Raw genomic sequence first — 16,862 nt, forward strand, 5'->3', positions numbered from 1 at the left:
GTAACTAAGTGACGACAGAGGCGCGACGATTCTGACAGAAACAACCGGAAACTAGCCTAGCCGTGCTAGACAACCCACGGCAACGAATTTAATTCTCTGCCAGGGTCAACAACAAAAATTAAAACAGTCGTTGAGCTCCATTAGCACCGACTCTGAATAATCTTTCTGTTAACATGTCTGTAATATACTTGAGCTTCACCCATTGACTGTATAAATAAGGCTTCACCGATCTACTGCCTCCTCTGATTTCCAGCGCTCTAGGAGCCTATTCGTTGCGCTGATTGGTTGTATACCTACCCAATTGCTGCAGAGTGATTTGATAGACAACCTTTTAGCCCGCTTCCCTCCCTGTCGAGTGTGCCTAGACCCTTGCGTCTTCAGAACATGGGTCTAGCATGGCTAGGCTAGGTTATAAGCTGAGTCAGTAATAAATTCCCTGTTGCATCAAGAAGTGCAGAATTTTTTGTTTTTTAAAGAATTTGGTTGGATGAGATGGTTTATTTTTGACTTTTTTTTTTTAAATTGAGACGTGCTGAATGAAGTGATTTAGAAAAATGCCACAATTTTAAGCTCTGATTTGGTTAAATTTTCCCAACATCAAAACACAGATGAGTAGTTCAAGGACTGTCAGTAAGTTCAACATGCAATGATTCTCTCAGTCTTTTTCTTTGCTAAATGGTGTAATTTTGGTTATGCTTTTTAATAAAGCATGCCTGTTAAACCTTGCCTGAGGGGTTTGCAGTTCAGAGAGCTAATTCCTGTTTGATCAGATGATAAAAAATCATGGTTGTAACAGCGAGAGGAAGCAGCCTCTGGATTCTGGTTAAGTGGTGCTGTGAGGGGACTCTGGTGTTCCAGCAGCACTCTGGATGACGACAGGAAGGGAACCCTGATGACGCACACACATACGCACATGGACACACACACACACACACACACACACACACACACACACACACACACACACACACACACACACACACACACACACACACACACACACACACACACACACCCCTCCTAAATGAGAAAAAGCAGTGAGGCTTGAAGATGCCCTCTTTCACACTCTCCCTTTGACTGCCCCTCATCATTTTACACCGTACATTCCAGTACATCATCCTCCTCATCTCTTCCTCAGCCCCTATCTTCCATCGTCGCTCCTCAGCACTTCCGTCTTAAAGTCTCATTCATCATTATGTTTTCCAGTCCAGATAAAGCGCGGCTATTTAACGATTTGTTAAGCAGGTGTCCTTGACTGTTCTGCTCCGTTTTCTCCGTAGCGCTTTTGTTTCTTGCAAAGTTTTTGAGCAAAACTTCTCATCCTTACTGCAAAGTTAGTCACTAAAAAAGCAAGGACAGCCTCCAGGTCTACTTAGACTGGAAGGCTTTTGTCAGATTGTGAGTGTTTGTGAATGTAGTTTTTTTTATTTTATTTTTTTTGCAAGGTCATGCAAAGCCTTGCAAAAAGGGATGTTTAACATTGTGATGCCTCCCTGAATGGTATCAGGCAAATCAATAGCTTTCAGTGAATAGTCAGAGCCCCGTTTGGTTCATCTGTTATGTATAAACAACTCTTAGTGTTCCTTGTCTTACATGGCAAGTTAGTCAGTTAACAAGAGTGTGGAATGGAAAACCAGCTTCATTACACAAGCCGGACTTTGTGCAGACACATGCACACACACAAACCCTTAAACACAATCTGTTGGGTACAATAAAAGAAAAAAAATTCTATTACCAAGGCTTATCCACATGCAGGCCCACGCAGACACACACAACAAAACACACACACATCATCATTCACATCTTATCAAGCATGAGTCACAGAGTTGTGTTTATGCGGCGGGTTAATTGAGCCTCTCCAGAAGGTTTTAACACAAATTAAAATGGCTCCTTATTCTTTGCAGTAGCTAACAGACCTTGTTATGATTGCCTCTGCAGGCCCAGAGGGGGGGCGTTTGGCGTGTGTGCATTTTTAACGTGTGTTTGCGCGTGTGCAGCTGTGCTCGGTGGAAGTAAATCAGCGATTGTTAGTGATGTTTCTGTGCAGCTCGTGTTGGGTGTGTGTCTGTTGTGTGGCCTCGGTGAAGCGTGTGTCGAGCGGGTATCCTCTTATCGGAGTTTGTCATCAGCAGAAAATGATGTTGATGGCAGTAGCAGTTTAGGTGGTTTAGGGTGGACATACACACACACACACACACACACACACACACACACACACACACACACACACACACACACACACGCTGGGAGATATGGTTTACAGCCCAATTACCCAGCCTGCCTCTGTGCTAGAAGGGGGCTTTAAATCTTTGGATGTGTTTGTCCACAATAAAACCTCTGCTACTCTCCTCCCTCTTCATGCCTCTCAGCCATATAGCTGATTTTCATGGCTCTCTGTTTTCATGGAGTGCTGCTGAACTCATCTTTTATCACCTAATCGAGAGTCTTTTGAATCATCTGAAAGGATTCATTTTGCAACGAGCAATCATTAATAGCAGTGTTTGGGTACCCCATTTTGAAAATAACAGGAGATGCATAGATTTCTGTCAAACAGGCTAATGCAGGCTCACCGCCTTTACTGTGCACAGACTTTACTGTAGCCATACTGAGCCAGGGAAAGCCCTGTCTAGGTTTATTGAAGTTCAGTCCCTCAGTCATAAAATCTGGATCACAGCAACGTCGCAATAACAAAGTCCAATGTGGCAAGAAACACAATCGGACTGGTAAACGAACCAGTTAACCTCTGAACTCCCAATCCTGTCAGCAACTCTGAAAGGCATGGGGTCTTAAAAAAAACTGTGTAAGAAACTATAAAAAACAGAAAGAATCAATGTATTTTCAGCTGTCTGATGGTTGATAGTCATCTGTGACATGCCGACAAATTTGCCAGAAATAAACTGTTCTATTTAGATTTTGCAAAAGACAAAAAAAATCTGTGAAAGTGTGAAAAACCAAGAAGCCATGACTGACTCAGCCGTGACCACGAGTCACATGACAAAAATTCTTGAAATTTTCAGGTGAACTGGGATGAACTGCAGGCTGTGTTTCCCAGACAAATATGAAAGAAACAAAGAGACTAATATAGTTTTTTTTTTTAATGTAATCAGCTTAAACATCTTATAAAATGGAGAGCCCTCATTTTTTTACCCCAACATTCTCAACATCTGTGGCTACTTGTAAAAATGTTATCTATGTTTTTTCCAGATTATTCCATTTTTGTATAGTAGATAATCAGAGAAATTCAAATTTAATTGTTTTGTACTGTTTCCATAGAGGTGCAGAACTTTATATTGCAGTGAAATATGAGCTCACAGTGAGTAAAAATGCTGCAGAAGCAAAAGGAACCCAGAAACCTGGGGTTTAGACGGCTAAATTGATTAATAACAAGGGGTTCCCTACTTCTGATCCAGTAGTAGTGGTGGTAAATATCCCATTGGCCCGAATCACTGTAAATAAATCTGTGTAAACTGACAATGCTGAAGTCAGTCAAAGTTGAATCAGAATATTCATCTGTAACCTGTGAATGATACAGTCTCTAATAATGTCACCATTCACCTTGTTCTTCTCTTTCAAGTAAACTTGACTAACCCAGGGGGTCTGTCTCCCGTCTGCTCATGCTTCTCCCACCGTTAAATATGAAAGACAAGAGATTTTTGAAAACCGCTAGACTTGAACTAGATGCCCCTCAGACTCCTGAGCCATCCATCTATTCACTTCATCCCCTCCTCCATCCATTCATGGCTGCTATTGGCCTAGTTGTCATGGTTACTGTGCCCTTGGCGTCGCTAAGCCCTGATTGCGACTCGTGCTGCCAGAAAGAAAAAGGTTTATGACAACGCATGCACACACAGGAGCGGACGCACGTGAACACACACTTCTCAAAAATCCTTATAGGGATTTTCATTCATAGATCAGTTGGGCTTAAAATGCATATGCACACAAAACATACACATTCATGGCTGTAGCAGTGATTACGCAGGGGACGCTCTGACAGACTGTCGGCCCCATTAATCACCCAGTGTGCATGTGTGCATTGTGCTTCAGATAAGTCTGTGTGTTCTGAAAGGTCCCTGATATTAGAGTCACAAGTTATATTGCCAACCTTTAAAGGCCATCGTAATATATTACTTCCAGAATCAACACAGCGAAATCCACTCTCATGCAGCACGGGTGATGTGCAGAAGAGGGTTCTGGCATCAAATTTCGCATCGAAGTAGAGTGTGAAAGCACAAAAGTGCTCTGTTTGTGAAGGTGGAGGCTGGCAAATGTTACCTGGAAGCATCGTCGAAAAAATGTTTCCTGTGTGTCTACGGCCTTGCCTCTCGTACCACCTCTTGTCTTACAAAGAGAATGCCGGGAGATGGAGATGGAGAAAACACAGTTGCCATAGTTTCACGCTTCTCCCTTGCAGGGTCGTTTAAGGAAAATGTTCCGACCAGTTCCTCTCATCCTTTCATTAATATGGATGCTGATGGTGTTTGTTCTCTATGCTGTGCCCTTTCTCTCTCTTTTGCTTTAACCAAACCTCAGCTGGGTTTTTTTCCTCCCCATGTGTTCTATCTTTTCAAGTGTGTTGCGTGTTCTCGTTGCTATATTGCTTCTTTATATTCCCTCTGTCTGTTTCTGTTTCTCAGCAGTTTTAAGTGTTCCACCCAGGAGCATGTAGCCTTTGACCTGTGTTGCCATGACAGCCGTGCCACAAGCAGTACGGGAAATGCAAAGTTTCTCTCATTTCATAGTCCATAATCCCCAATGAGTCAGTAAAACCAGCGATCCATCCCAGATGCAGGCACGCAGCATTTACCCCTCTAGACTTTATCTGTTGAGATTTTCTCGTATTATTCTCTCACTGTAATACTGACTCCTTTTTGCCAGCTTTTCAGCAATTAAGTTGCTCTTTGTGGTAGCAGCAACACACTTTACCATCTTGGCTGTGTGTTGAGTGCAAGGATACAGAGCCTTGTGAAAAAACGACTGACTTCACAAGGCCTTTAATTCATGCTGATTTAACATACATGGTCAAAGACAGGGTTTCACAATTTTCACCAGCCTCCAACCAAATACTGACAAATTCTGGCTGCGATTGTCCCATCTGTCGTATTCCCAGCATCTCTGGCAAACACACAAGTCATGTTCATTTTCTCCCTTAATTCTTAGCTCAAATTAGCAGCAACAGTGAGCCTCACAGAAGCAATGATTTGTGCATGTTTTGAATTGCTGGATTTTTTTGTTTTATTTAATTACATTTTCAGTATTTTAGCTTATTTAAGCTCACTGTTTTGATTGTACGGCCTCTCAGCTCTGTCAGCCTTATGATGTTGGGGCCATAGACTGTCCTCCATCGACTTTTGGATTGCATTTTTGTAGAAAGGTTGGGAACTCCCCACACCCATACAGTAGAGTCACAAGGTAGCCACACCCTGATGTGTACTCTGCTTTATAGTCTGCTGTAATGTTATATTATGAGTCCATAATTTACATAAAAAAACATCTTCCTCTATTGAAAAAGACTCAAAACTTGTGGTTGAAACCATAAACTCACTAGGAAAATGTTTACTGAGGTAGCAAATCAAGTGGAAAAAGTACCTCTATACAGTGTGATTTCTTTTGCAACCAGAGGAGTCACCCCCTGCTGGCATTTAGAAAAAATACAGCTTGAAGTCAAAAATGAAAGTGACTGAGCTGTTTATCTTTTATATGCACTCTTTGGTTACTGCTTGCTTAACAGATTTTTCTGCTGCCTCTAGGCATCATAATTACAGTTTTAATTGAAATGAATATAGCCTCTCAAAATCTCATATCTCATCCTTCTTCTATGGAATTTCTATTGTAATTGCACACATAACATTGATTATGGCTACCAATTAACAATGCTTCATTTTTAGCCATCCGAGGCCATTAGCAGATCAAACACTACCTCCATGTGTGCTTTTCATTAAAGCAAGGGGATTTTTCCATTACATCTTGGAGAACTGGACTCCATCCACAGCTAACTTCCGCTTATGTTTTAAGTCGAATCCATCTTCTTCATTAAATTCCTTCGGGATCAGTCACCAGAGCTCACAGGAAATTCTGATCCCTGGGAGAAGACTGATTATCAGAGATCTTTTAAAACAAAAAGTATCAATAGTGCGTGAGCCACCACTGTTGTGTGATTGTGTGAATGAGAAACACATCGTGAAGCACTTTGGAAGCTAAGGTCAAAACGCACTACTTAATGTGTGGATCATTTAGAGTGCGAGAGTGGAAACGATTACGTGATGATGAAAGAAATTAAAGAGGAATGACGACCAGCTCTGGCAATGTTATTGTTTGTGTGTTTACGGGTTGTAATCTGCGTTTAACAATTCAGATGTGTCTCTGTGTTCCTTGAATGGTGCTGCATCATGCTGTAGTCTGCCGCGCATTTCCTCTGCAGTCAGCTGGCTTAGCTTAAACTCCACTGACCTCATTCTGTATATTACCAGCATCTACGCTTCCTTCCCTCCCTCCATCTCCTCTATCTGTACCATTTATCTGCCTCTCTTTTGTCCTCTCCTGCTCCCCACTCGCCATTTCTGTTCTTCTTCTATTTATTTATTTATTAATTGACCATGACTGCCTCTGTGGATACTACACAAGGCCGTTATGGCCTCTTGTCAGCTGGCCCAGCACTGAACTGCCTATCATCTTGCTGCTATCCTTGCCGCTGCTATTAATATTACAGATGCCAACACAGGATTTCCTGTAGCATCTGTGCTAATCTCGTGCTCTCCTCTGTTACATTTCCTGTCGCGTCCACCTTCCACTTGTTTGCGTGATTAGCATCAAAGTTGCACCTGTGCCAGCCGTGACACCTCTCTCACCAGTCACTTGCCGCTGTCAGTCACTGATTCCGTTTGGTGCAGCGCATTGTAAAATTGCTTCTTTTGATTACAGATCTGGCTGTTTGTCTGTGAGCAGATGTGACAGATGGCGCATTGGGGTAAAGAATGGATGTTAACCCCAGAGGGGAAACTTACACCAAAGGGTCAAGGTTCCAAGCATGTTAGTCGTTGCAAACCATCTAATCTGTCGTCCTTCCTTTGAATATATTCAGTAATTTCTTCTAATGTGTTGTGTTTAAATGCTCTGAGCAACACTGATTTAACAAAATGTCACTTGTAATCAAGGTGAAGTGAAAAGTACTATTCTTTATCATAGTCCTCCTAAGAAATCTTTTCCGCTCCTTTTTCTCCTAAATACTCTACTGTGGGTGAAGCTGTTGTCTTCCATCTTTCTTGTCGGATAACAGCAGCCGCATTGGCACAGACGGAGATAATCACATTAAGCAGTGAGGGATTAAGACTAGAGGTATTCCCTATAGGCTACTTGTTCTGTATGCTTTCTAAGCCTTTGGGTTAGTCTGCCAGCTTGAAGGTGAACTTTTTAGTTTTCTTCTTCATTTCTGTCTTCTTTTATGGTGTTCTTCAAATCTGCTCTCCCACCGAGTGCCCTGGGATAAGCTGGCATTAAATCACCACGATGGGGTGACTAAGGGTTGCACTTTAACCAGGTGGATGTCCATCAGCAGCGCTCCTCTGTCCACTCCTCTTCTACCTCCTTCCCTTTTTTGCGTACCCACCTGTCAGTCACTACTGCAGGAGCAGGTGCTGCTAGAGGGCAAACGCAGAAAGTGACAGAACGAATGGGACGTGGGGTAAAGGACAAACTGACGGAGGACAGATGGAGGGGCTTGTGTGAAATGGAAAGAAGGTGTGTTACAGAGACAGCCTGTTCATCAGAGAAATAACAAAAAGATGATTAACTGGGAGAGAAGCTAGTTTAATGAATGAATCAGCCCTGCCATCCATAATAAAGCATCACTCTGGTCCCTGCCTTCGGATAGGAGGTGAGAAGGCGAATTTCAGGTTGATAAAAACAAAAAGAGACAGTCTTGTCTCTTACCTGACAGATTTGGGTGCCTGTCTGCAGACATGTCTGGATGCTCGTGTACGAACGCAAAAACACAGACCTTTTAAAACTCTTGAAATTCCGATGTCAACACTTTAGTCATACTGTAGAGATGTAGACACACATTCCACAGTTTCAGCTACATGTTTCCACAATTATTAGAACTAAACCTGTCATACTATTGAACATTTGTAATGTTCTATATTTAGTGTGAAAATTCAAACATAAAAACAAATGACACTTTCTATCAAGGCACTCCTTCAAAAATTCATATACATGGGAGATAATGACTGAATATATTGTTAGTTAATGTTGTAATATTGTTATATAAATCTGTAATAAGCAATGGATGGACATAAACTGCATTTGAACTGGATTTTCCAGCACAAAAACAGGGGTGCAATTACACAACACAAGGCAAACCCAAATGTGCACTTGGAGCTGCCAGACTGTCACTGAACAGGTCTGAAGGGGTTGGTCTTAGAAGAATTTATTTGGATTCTCAGCAAACAGTCCGTGGGAGGGACAAAGCAAGTGCCAGACTGGAGGAGGATGAGCACAACTAAACTCAAAAAGTAGCTCCTATTAATGAACCATGAAGGGTGTTAGAACTGAAACAGCAGGTCAAGTCAGTGATTAGTCAATTGTTAGTAAGTTTATCTAATCAAACTATTTTTATAACTGCTTTTACTTTTCAAGAAAAACAGTAATTTTCATTCATTCCCCATCTTTTACTGATGGATTGCTTCTTATGTCAGTTTTACAAAATTCTAAGCTGATATATTTGGATTTTTGACTGTTAGTCAGGGAAAAAAAAAACTATCTGAAGTCGCTGAAAAAACTCTCATGAACAGTTTTTGTACATTAAAAGACTAATAGTTCAAGAATATAACTGACAATGGCATCAGCATTTGCACTCTTTAATAAGTGAAATGGTCACAAACTTTGTAAACATTAACAAAACTAGTATTTCCAGCTTATTAATATGTATTACATAGTGCATATTAGGTTTTTTTAATTGTCCTTTTTAAAATGTGTCATTGTTGCACAGCCTTGAGAACAGTGCATTTCACTGCACACACACTGTATGAGCATGTGACAAATAAAAACTCGTGAATAAAGATATGATGCATGCTCTCATAGTGGTATAAATTTTAATAATCTGCCTACAGTATTTTCAAGAGTCTCTTCTTCTCTTCTGCTCCAATTATGTAATCAGAAAATCTTAGTCATAGTGACAGTAGCGCTGTAGAGTACCTATGTAGTGCTGGACTCCTGAGTGTGCATGTCGACAGAATCTAGTGTTGGGGTATTTGTTTTCACAGTAATGAGCCTGACCCACGGTCGGTTGGATGGATGTTTAGACTGCTCTGTCTCCGTCCAAATGCACTCCGTCATTTAGGCTCCCACTCTGGACTTTCTCTCTTTTCATGTCCTCTTTTTTTTCCAGTCAGAGCGGTCATGCATTTGAAAACACGCAGGTGCCTCTGCTTCACTTTCCAAGAAAGAGACAGAGACAAATACTACAACTGTTGTTTTTTTTCACATGCTTCTTTCAGACTCATGCACCGTTTGGGTTCTTCTTTTTTTGACTCTCCTCTCTAAACCTGACCATCGTATCGAGCAGTTTAGGGAATTGCTTTGTGACGCTTTGACAATACGTGGCTGTTGTGCAGTTGAAACCTGTGTGACCTTTTCTGCTGCAATTGGACAGTTTTGGGGCAGCTCTCCAGCCTGCTTCACCTCCCACGTGTTCCCTTTCTGTCCCGCTCTGTCTCTCTCTCTCTCTCTCTCTCCCTTACTGTAATTGATGTCATAGCCAGCACTGAGATTCGGATGAGACATGAGCTAACAATGTGAGCATGCCCTTACTTGGCCAAAGCTTCGATCTTCTTTACTCCTCTTTGAAATACCGGCCACTGGACAAGGCTGTAAACCTGCACTGGCCCCTTGTGTTTACCAGCGAGCATTACACCACGTCCGTCTGTGATATGCAATACATCCGCTATCTTGCAGTTTCATCTACCAAGTTTCAAAAGCTGCAAATGGTGACTCACACAGTGCTCCTAATTACCCCAGATACATTTAATTAGTTTGTTTTACAAGTAAAAGAATATCATGTCAGCAGTCATATCTGATATGTTTATTGTACAGTAGCTCAGGATTTCTTGGAGTTTGCCCAGATGAGTTGCCAAAGGAAAATCCTCAAACAGGTTTGTCCTTTTCTGTAGAATCCTTTAATTTCAAGACAAGCCTGGATCCGTGTCCTTCTACACTCAGAGACCATGTGGAATCATACAGAGAACCTAAATCTGCAAAGCCATGCGTTTTGTGTGTTTGGATAACTTTGTGTGTTTGAAAGTAGTTGTCTTGAACTGTGTTTCTCCCTGCAACTCCACAACCTTTCTCCATTTCTTTTTCACAATGTAAACACTTTTTTAAAAAAACGCTTCCAAAGTGCCAGTTTCTGCAGCTTTGGAGCCTTTTCCTCCTACACTGTCCAGAACAAATCAGTCTGCTGCTCACATGCATTTTTATAGCTTCACCTCACTTCCCATTTTGGTGTGTATGTGTGTGTATATGTGTGTGTGCATGTAGATAGTATCTTTGTTAGTGCGGTGTTGCACACAAAAACTGTTGGCTAACTGACACAGACGCTGTGCATTTATAAGAGTGTCGCAGAGGTTCACTGACACCAGTGACAGCGCCAGTGACATGGAAATATCTGGTCAGAGACATGTGGAGGCACATATTTCGCACCAAAAACCGCATAAGAGAGGCAAGTGGTCGCTGCTTTCGTGTGTGTTTGTTCACTTGATGTGAGGTTGACGTCGGTGTGTGAGTGTTTGTGGTGGCAGAGGATTTCACTAGAAGTTAAAGCAGCTGTTTGTGTGTGGTGTGAGCTTTTGGGAGGAGAGGAAGGGGTTTCCTCTGTGAGGGTGGATGGGAAGGTTGTCCCTGCTGTGAAGTGAGAGGAAACGCAGCAGGATTGAGGATCTTCCACCAAATCGTAAAAAGTTAGTTTGCCGGTTTGTCCTTTTAATTGCGTGAGTGCAGTTGATTTACAAGGCAGTGCTAATTCTGGGACGTTCTTGCAGGAAACAGTCCTGCCAACACAATAAAAATGAAACTGGTCAGCAAATCATTACAGGTCACGAAAAAAATTTCAGCAATTTCTGGGCAATGCCGGCATCTTCATGCGATCAGTCAGATATGTTGGTTGAATTTTAAAATCTATGCCGTTATGCAGAGAAACTCGGCTGCCCGGTGTTAGCATGTTGGAGTTATCAAGCAGGAAGGAAATGAGATCGGCTCAAGAAAAGAGGAAGCGAGAACCGGGAGGGAAGAGAAGTTTCCTGTGAGCAGTGTAGCAACCATCACCATCTCACCCTCTTCTACCTCTCCTCTGAGTGTGTTTGCGAGAAAAACACTTGTGCATTTGAGTCCAGTTTGTATTTTTGTAGTAAGGAGGGGACCCTTTGTGGTAAAATTGTCTCATTATAAAACCAAGTGTGTTCAATGTCACCTATGTTAACTGCTGCATTCACACACCCCTTAGAACGAGTCTCATATCACCTGGATAGAGAGGGACTTTGCCAATATTAGAGCCCAGGTAAGCTCTCACCAACCAACCACTCGTCCTGTACAGTTGCTTTGTTTCAATCTGCAGCTCCTCCTTCGCTGAACAAGCACTACTGTCTCTCGCTGCTGCATTTTATCCACTTCAGACTGCAACGCTCTTTTGTGTCTCTTTGCCCTGGAAAAATTTCACCAATCACAGCATTATTAAAAAAATCCACCCTTTTCCGAGCAAAGGCTGCCGCTGCACTTCTGTTTGGTCAAGAGAGAAGTTGACTCATGCGCTGTATTTCTATGGGGGTGTAACGGCTACTTCTCTCAGGTTAAAGCGCTATTTAGCATATAAAGAGCAATAAAGTGAGAGAAGGAGGAAAAGGTGGGGGAAAGAGGCCACTCTAGGATCGGGAAGAGCTGTTTTAAGGGACAGGATGAGCAGGAATAGACCATTATGAGAGAGAGGAGCGGAACATGCGTATCCACAGACAGGAAAATCTATGTCATCCACAGGCAGCCAGTCATCTGAATCGCCTCCACTATGTTGACACTGAGTGGGGACACATCATCCTCCGTGTGCCTCCCTACTCTTTTCCTCTGCCTTCTACTTTGTGGAATTATGGGTAAAGGGAAGTGGCACAGAGTTGAACCTTTGACTCCAGGCGACCACTGATAACAAATACATTTAGCCTTATGTTGACTTATTTTGCCAGAAGACGCTTTTGCTTTGTATTTAAATTGCTATTTCCACCTGTGTTTTTTGAGTTTCAGACTCCCCTTCTTTCTCTCTCTCTCTCTCTCTCTCTCTCTCTCTCTCTCTCTTTCTGGTGAGCTCTCTCTCTCTGTTTCTCTGTCTTAGCCACAGATGTGTGTCTGTGGGTGAGAGTGTGTGACAGGTTGGGTGCAGGACTGTGAGAATATGAGCAGGCTCTTCCTTCCTGCTTGCTTCGGTTCCAGTTCACTTCAGCTGAAGTCACTCTTTGAGGACACACCGGTGTGATCAGACCAACACAGACAGGGAGGGCAAGAGAAAATGAAGTTGAAGCATTAAAAAAAGAAAGTAGAACAGGAGGCCCCTGCAATAGAATAAAGTGCAGAGGCTGAGAGATTTTTCCATATTTGCCTGCAGTCCACAGAGATAATCCTAACAAGAGTGCACAAATGAGTATGAAGTGTGCTTGTTGGTGAAGCGAGGTGAGCATTGAGATGATCTATGCCAGGTAGAACAGGGTTTGCCTTGTTATGGACGTGGGCAGGATGATAAAACCATTTGGGAAATGCTGAGATGGAGAAGGACAAGAGAAAGTTCAACCTGAGCCGCTTGCTGTTCCTCTACCTGTTCCGAAAGAATAAATCCTTGGCTGGCAGCTCCGCTCACCGTAACAGCTGCATATCAACAGCTGCAACAGACAACAGCACTTTACCCGCACCAGGGAACCAGTGGACGGTAAAGTGACACCTCCTCTTGATACAATTTGAGTTGTCGTACTCCAGAGAGCTGCTGTCACTCAGCACTGTCGTTTTTATAATTGAACAAGCAGAGAAGAGGGATTTATTAATGCTGCACCGTTCTGACGAGTCTTTGTGTTTACTGGCATCAGCGGTTGTGTAGAAACAAGTTGCAGCTGAAAGCTGCAACTAACACCGGTTTCCTGTTGTCAAATAAAGTCCCAGGCTGTTGTGATCTGTGGTGATGGCTGGTGACATTTTGTTGAAAGGTTCCTCAGAAGCTAAAAGTGTTGGTTTCGCCTGATAATTGAGTTAAATCTTTTATTAGACAAGTTGCTTTTAAGTTATTTCATATAGGCTGAGCTGGAAAATACTGAAAATAATAACAAATACTCATCATAAGTTCCACTTTAGTGCTTTACCTAGTCATTTAAAGTTGCTCTTTTTGTTTAAACCAATCAAAAAAAGGAGAAACAACAAACAATAATCATCGCTGTTGTTGTATTTTTACTTGATAGGTAATGCACATGATATCTGACTATCAGATTAGTCAGTTGGAGGTTAATGCTCTTTAATAATCATCAACTACGGAGCTTTATTTTGTAATGGGTGCGTTCTAGCAGATGACTGTTCTGTGATCAAATTTCAAGAATAAACTAACATAGATGGGATGTCTTACTTTCTAGTTCCACATTTGAAATTATGCACCATAACCAGCTTTGTACCTCACAGGCAGAAGTGAATCAAAGAAAGTTTTTCCCCTTTTAACTGCAGTGCTGAATTTTTGATACTTCCTGGAGGGTAACAACGGTGCTGAGCCTCACCCGAAGCCCGGGGAATGAACCACAGGGCAAAACTGAAAACAAGCCTCTAGAAAGAGACTTGTTGATGTTGTTGTTGCTTTGATGCTTTTCTGCAGGGTGTTGGTGAGTTGTGGTTGAGGCTTCCATGAGGTCAGCAGCCAGAGTTCACATAGCCGAGTGCCAGCGGTGCTCCACCCTGTGAACAACCTGTGATCAGAAAGTCAAGGTTGAGGTTGTACAGTTAGTGTCCAAAAATGAGAACAACTGCGTTATTGTGCATTGCACCAGTGGTTTATTGTTACGCTTCAGTTTCATGCTGCAGTAGCTATCATTTCGAGAGAACAACTTTGGGTGTAATCACTCATACTTACCCACACATCTCGCTTTTTACTGTGCTTCCTCTTTCTCAAGTGTTTATTTTGATATAATGCTATTTACAGCAGGAGACACTCCCACGAAAGAACACAGCACACCAACTCTGACATTTTCTGACTTTCACAGCATTCTAACAAACACACAATATCGTCATTGTTTCTGAGCCGGTTGTTTTGTGTTCGCTGACGGATTTATTGTACTTTCCCTCCTTTATTTTTTACTCTTTTTAGGAAGATGGAGACATCAAGGAGATCAACATTACCCATGTGGTCAAAGAGGGCTCAGAGAAGGCTGATGCCTCCCAGTTTGAACTCCTCAAAGTACTGGGGCAGGGATCCTTCGGCAAGGTAACGCACTCTAACTACTCTTCTTTCTGTCTCTCTTATCATCTGGCAATGCATATCTTCATGCTTTTTCTCTCTCATTCCCTAAGCTGTAAATATACTCTTATTTTAAGAGGATATTTTGGTGATTTTTGTCCTTTTTGCAGGTGTTCTTGGTGCGAAAGGTGACCCCTCCTGATGCCAACCAGCTCTATGCTATGAAGGTCCTGAAGAAGGCCACACTTAAAGGTACAGAAACCTGCCATGTGCTTCAATGATGTTAGGGTATATCAGGCTACGCTTTGGTTGCTTTGAGCTCATAATGTAAGCAGTGTAGATCAACTGCAGCACAGGCTAAAAAAAAAAAAGAAAAAAAAGAAAAGGAGCTCAGCTTTTGCTTTAGGATTGCCTTCAGTTTTCGAACCCAGCGCAGAGGTGTGACATTAACATCTGAAAACAGAAGTTACCAAGCACAACCACCAGCTAATACAAGAAAAATAAATGCCGTCACGCCTCTGTTTGCAGAGCAGATCTACACAGCGCTTACGCACCATTTACATGCTGCTCTCAAGCCTTGTACATATGTTAATAGTGAAAGCGTAGTGATGCTGCTGCCTCTCTACAAATGGTCTGCATGTATATTTATGGAGCTACGGCATTTGAATTTTTATGACTTCAAATATATATGTACGCCTGTTTAAAAACCAATACCAGCTGCAGGAGAGTTGCCTTGCAGCTGATCTGACACATCTGCTTATTGAGAGAAGCAAATAAAATGACAGACATCCCCTCCTATTTGCATGAATTACAGTGTTTAGTTTGTGTTTACTTGGTGCTGCAACAGTTATTGGATTCATTCATCTGTGTCCAGGTCCTCATGTTTTAAGATTTGTTGCTTTTCTCTGTTTTATGTCTGGGAAAAATTAATGATTTAGGGTTTGGGGTTGTAAGTCAGACAAAAAACGCAATACATAAATGTCACCTGAATTATTTGTTTGTTGAGCTTCACCTCTTCCAACTGGTTGATGTGAACCCTTGAGTTTTTAGTGCTTTCATTTTTATCTTTTCATCAAGTCATTGTAACCTCATGCGAGTGGGTGTAGGCTTTTCCTGTAACTCAAAGGCAGCTCTATACAGTAATATATGAAAATAAGCCCACCGCAGCTTTCAGTGGCTTTTTTTCATCTCTGCACACAGCTGGTGTGGTGGTCTCCTCACCTCTTGGTAAACATCAGGGCATCAGATTTGTTCACACGCTCTCCCAAAATGATGTGGTTTGTTCTCAGTGTGCAGATTTGCACTTTTTTTTTGTCAGAATCAACATTTGTCGTGCTGTAGTTCTGGATTTCATTTTATCACCCTTTAGATAAAACAGAGCAAACAACAAAGACACAAATCATCAACGTGCTGAAAGCGCAACGGTGGATCTTAGTCTGTGCCGTTATTTTTAATCCAAAACTAAACACATCTTAAGTCAGACAGCTCCACTAAGCTCGAATACCAACCGAGGGCTTTCGCTGAAACTCAGCGCGTCCCGACAGCCTCTACAAATGTGATTCAGTGAAGAGTTGTATCATTTATTGTGAGCCAACGTGAAAGCATTTTTTTATGGTTATTTTCACATGCCACAGTGAGTTGGAGGCTTTATCAGGTTGCTTTTCTGCTGTTGAATTTTCAAATAGAATTTATAATGCATATTTGTTAATGAATTACACGCTACACTCTTATTCATCCGTCAGTGAGGGATCGTGTGAGGACTAAGATGGAGAGAGACATCCTGGCCGACGTCAACCATCCATTTGTTGTCAAACTGCACTACGGTGAGTCAACCTGATGCTTTTATATCGCTTCACTTGATGTTACTAATGTGATTGTCTCTACTGATTTGATTATTGTTTGTAGCTTTAGAGTCCTGAAACTTTACTCATGCTTCCAGATTTCTCGTTAATCATAGCTGTATCTGAAACGTGTTTTTGTAGCTTTCCAGACTGAAGGGAAGTTGTACTTGATCCTTGACTTTCTCAGAGGAGGCGATCTCTTCACTAGACTTTCTAAAGAGGTGAGAGCGACTTATTATATTGTTTTTTGTTTTTGTTTTTTGCTGGCCTGAGGTCAGATTTTATTTTCTTCCAGTCATTTATCTTGGTCGACATTTTTATTTTTTTTTCCATTGTATCTCTCTCTCTTGTGGTGGCTATTGTTCCTCATTATCCCGTTCTCTCTTTTCCCATTTCTCACCTCCTCTCTGGATATCTCTCATTCCTATCCAGGTGATGTTCACAGAGGAGGATGTGAAGTTTTATCTAGCAGAGCTGGCATTAGGACTGGACCACCTCCACAGCCTGGGCATCATTTACAGGGACCTCAAACCTGAAAAGTAAGTGCCAGCTACTGTCACCGTGACAGA

The 16,862-nt window shown here is 42.0% G+C and overlaps 1 protein-coding gene across 1 annotated transcript in view; it reads left to right on the forward strand.

Moving 5' to 3' along the window:
• Positions 1–16,862, forward strand: part of rps6ka1 (ribosomal protein S6 kinase a, polypeptide 1) — a 51,936-nt gene that overhangs the window by 26,199 nt on the left and 8,875 nt on the right. Inside the window, 5 exon segments of the mRNA XM_022196680.2 lie at positions 14,363–14,479; positions 14,623–14,704; positions 16,195–16,275; positions 16,435–16,514; positions 16,726–16,832. Of these exon segments, the coding sequence (XP_022052372.2) occupies positions 14,363–14,479; positions 14,623–14,704; positions 16,195–16,275; positions 16,435–16,514; positions 16,726–16,832 (467 nt within the window).

This window comes from Acanthochromis polyacanthus, chromosome 1 (genome assembly GCF_021347895.1).
Source record: "Acanthochromis polyacanthus isolate Apoly-LR-REF ecotype Palm Island chromosome 1, KAUST_Apoly_ChrSc, whole genome shotgun sequence".
Classification (NCBI taxonomy): Eukaryota; Metazoa; Chordata; class Actinopteri; family Pomacentridae; genus Acanthochromis; species Acanthochromis polyacanthus.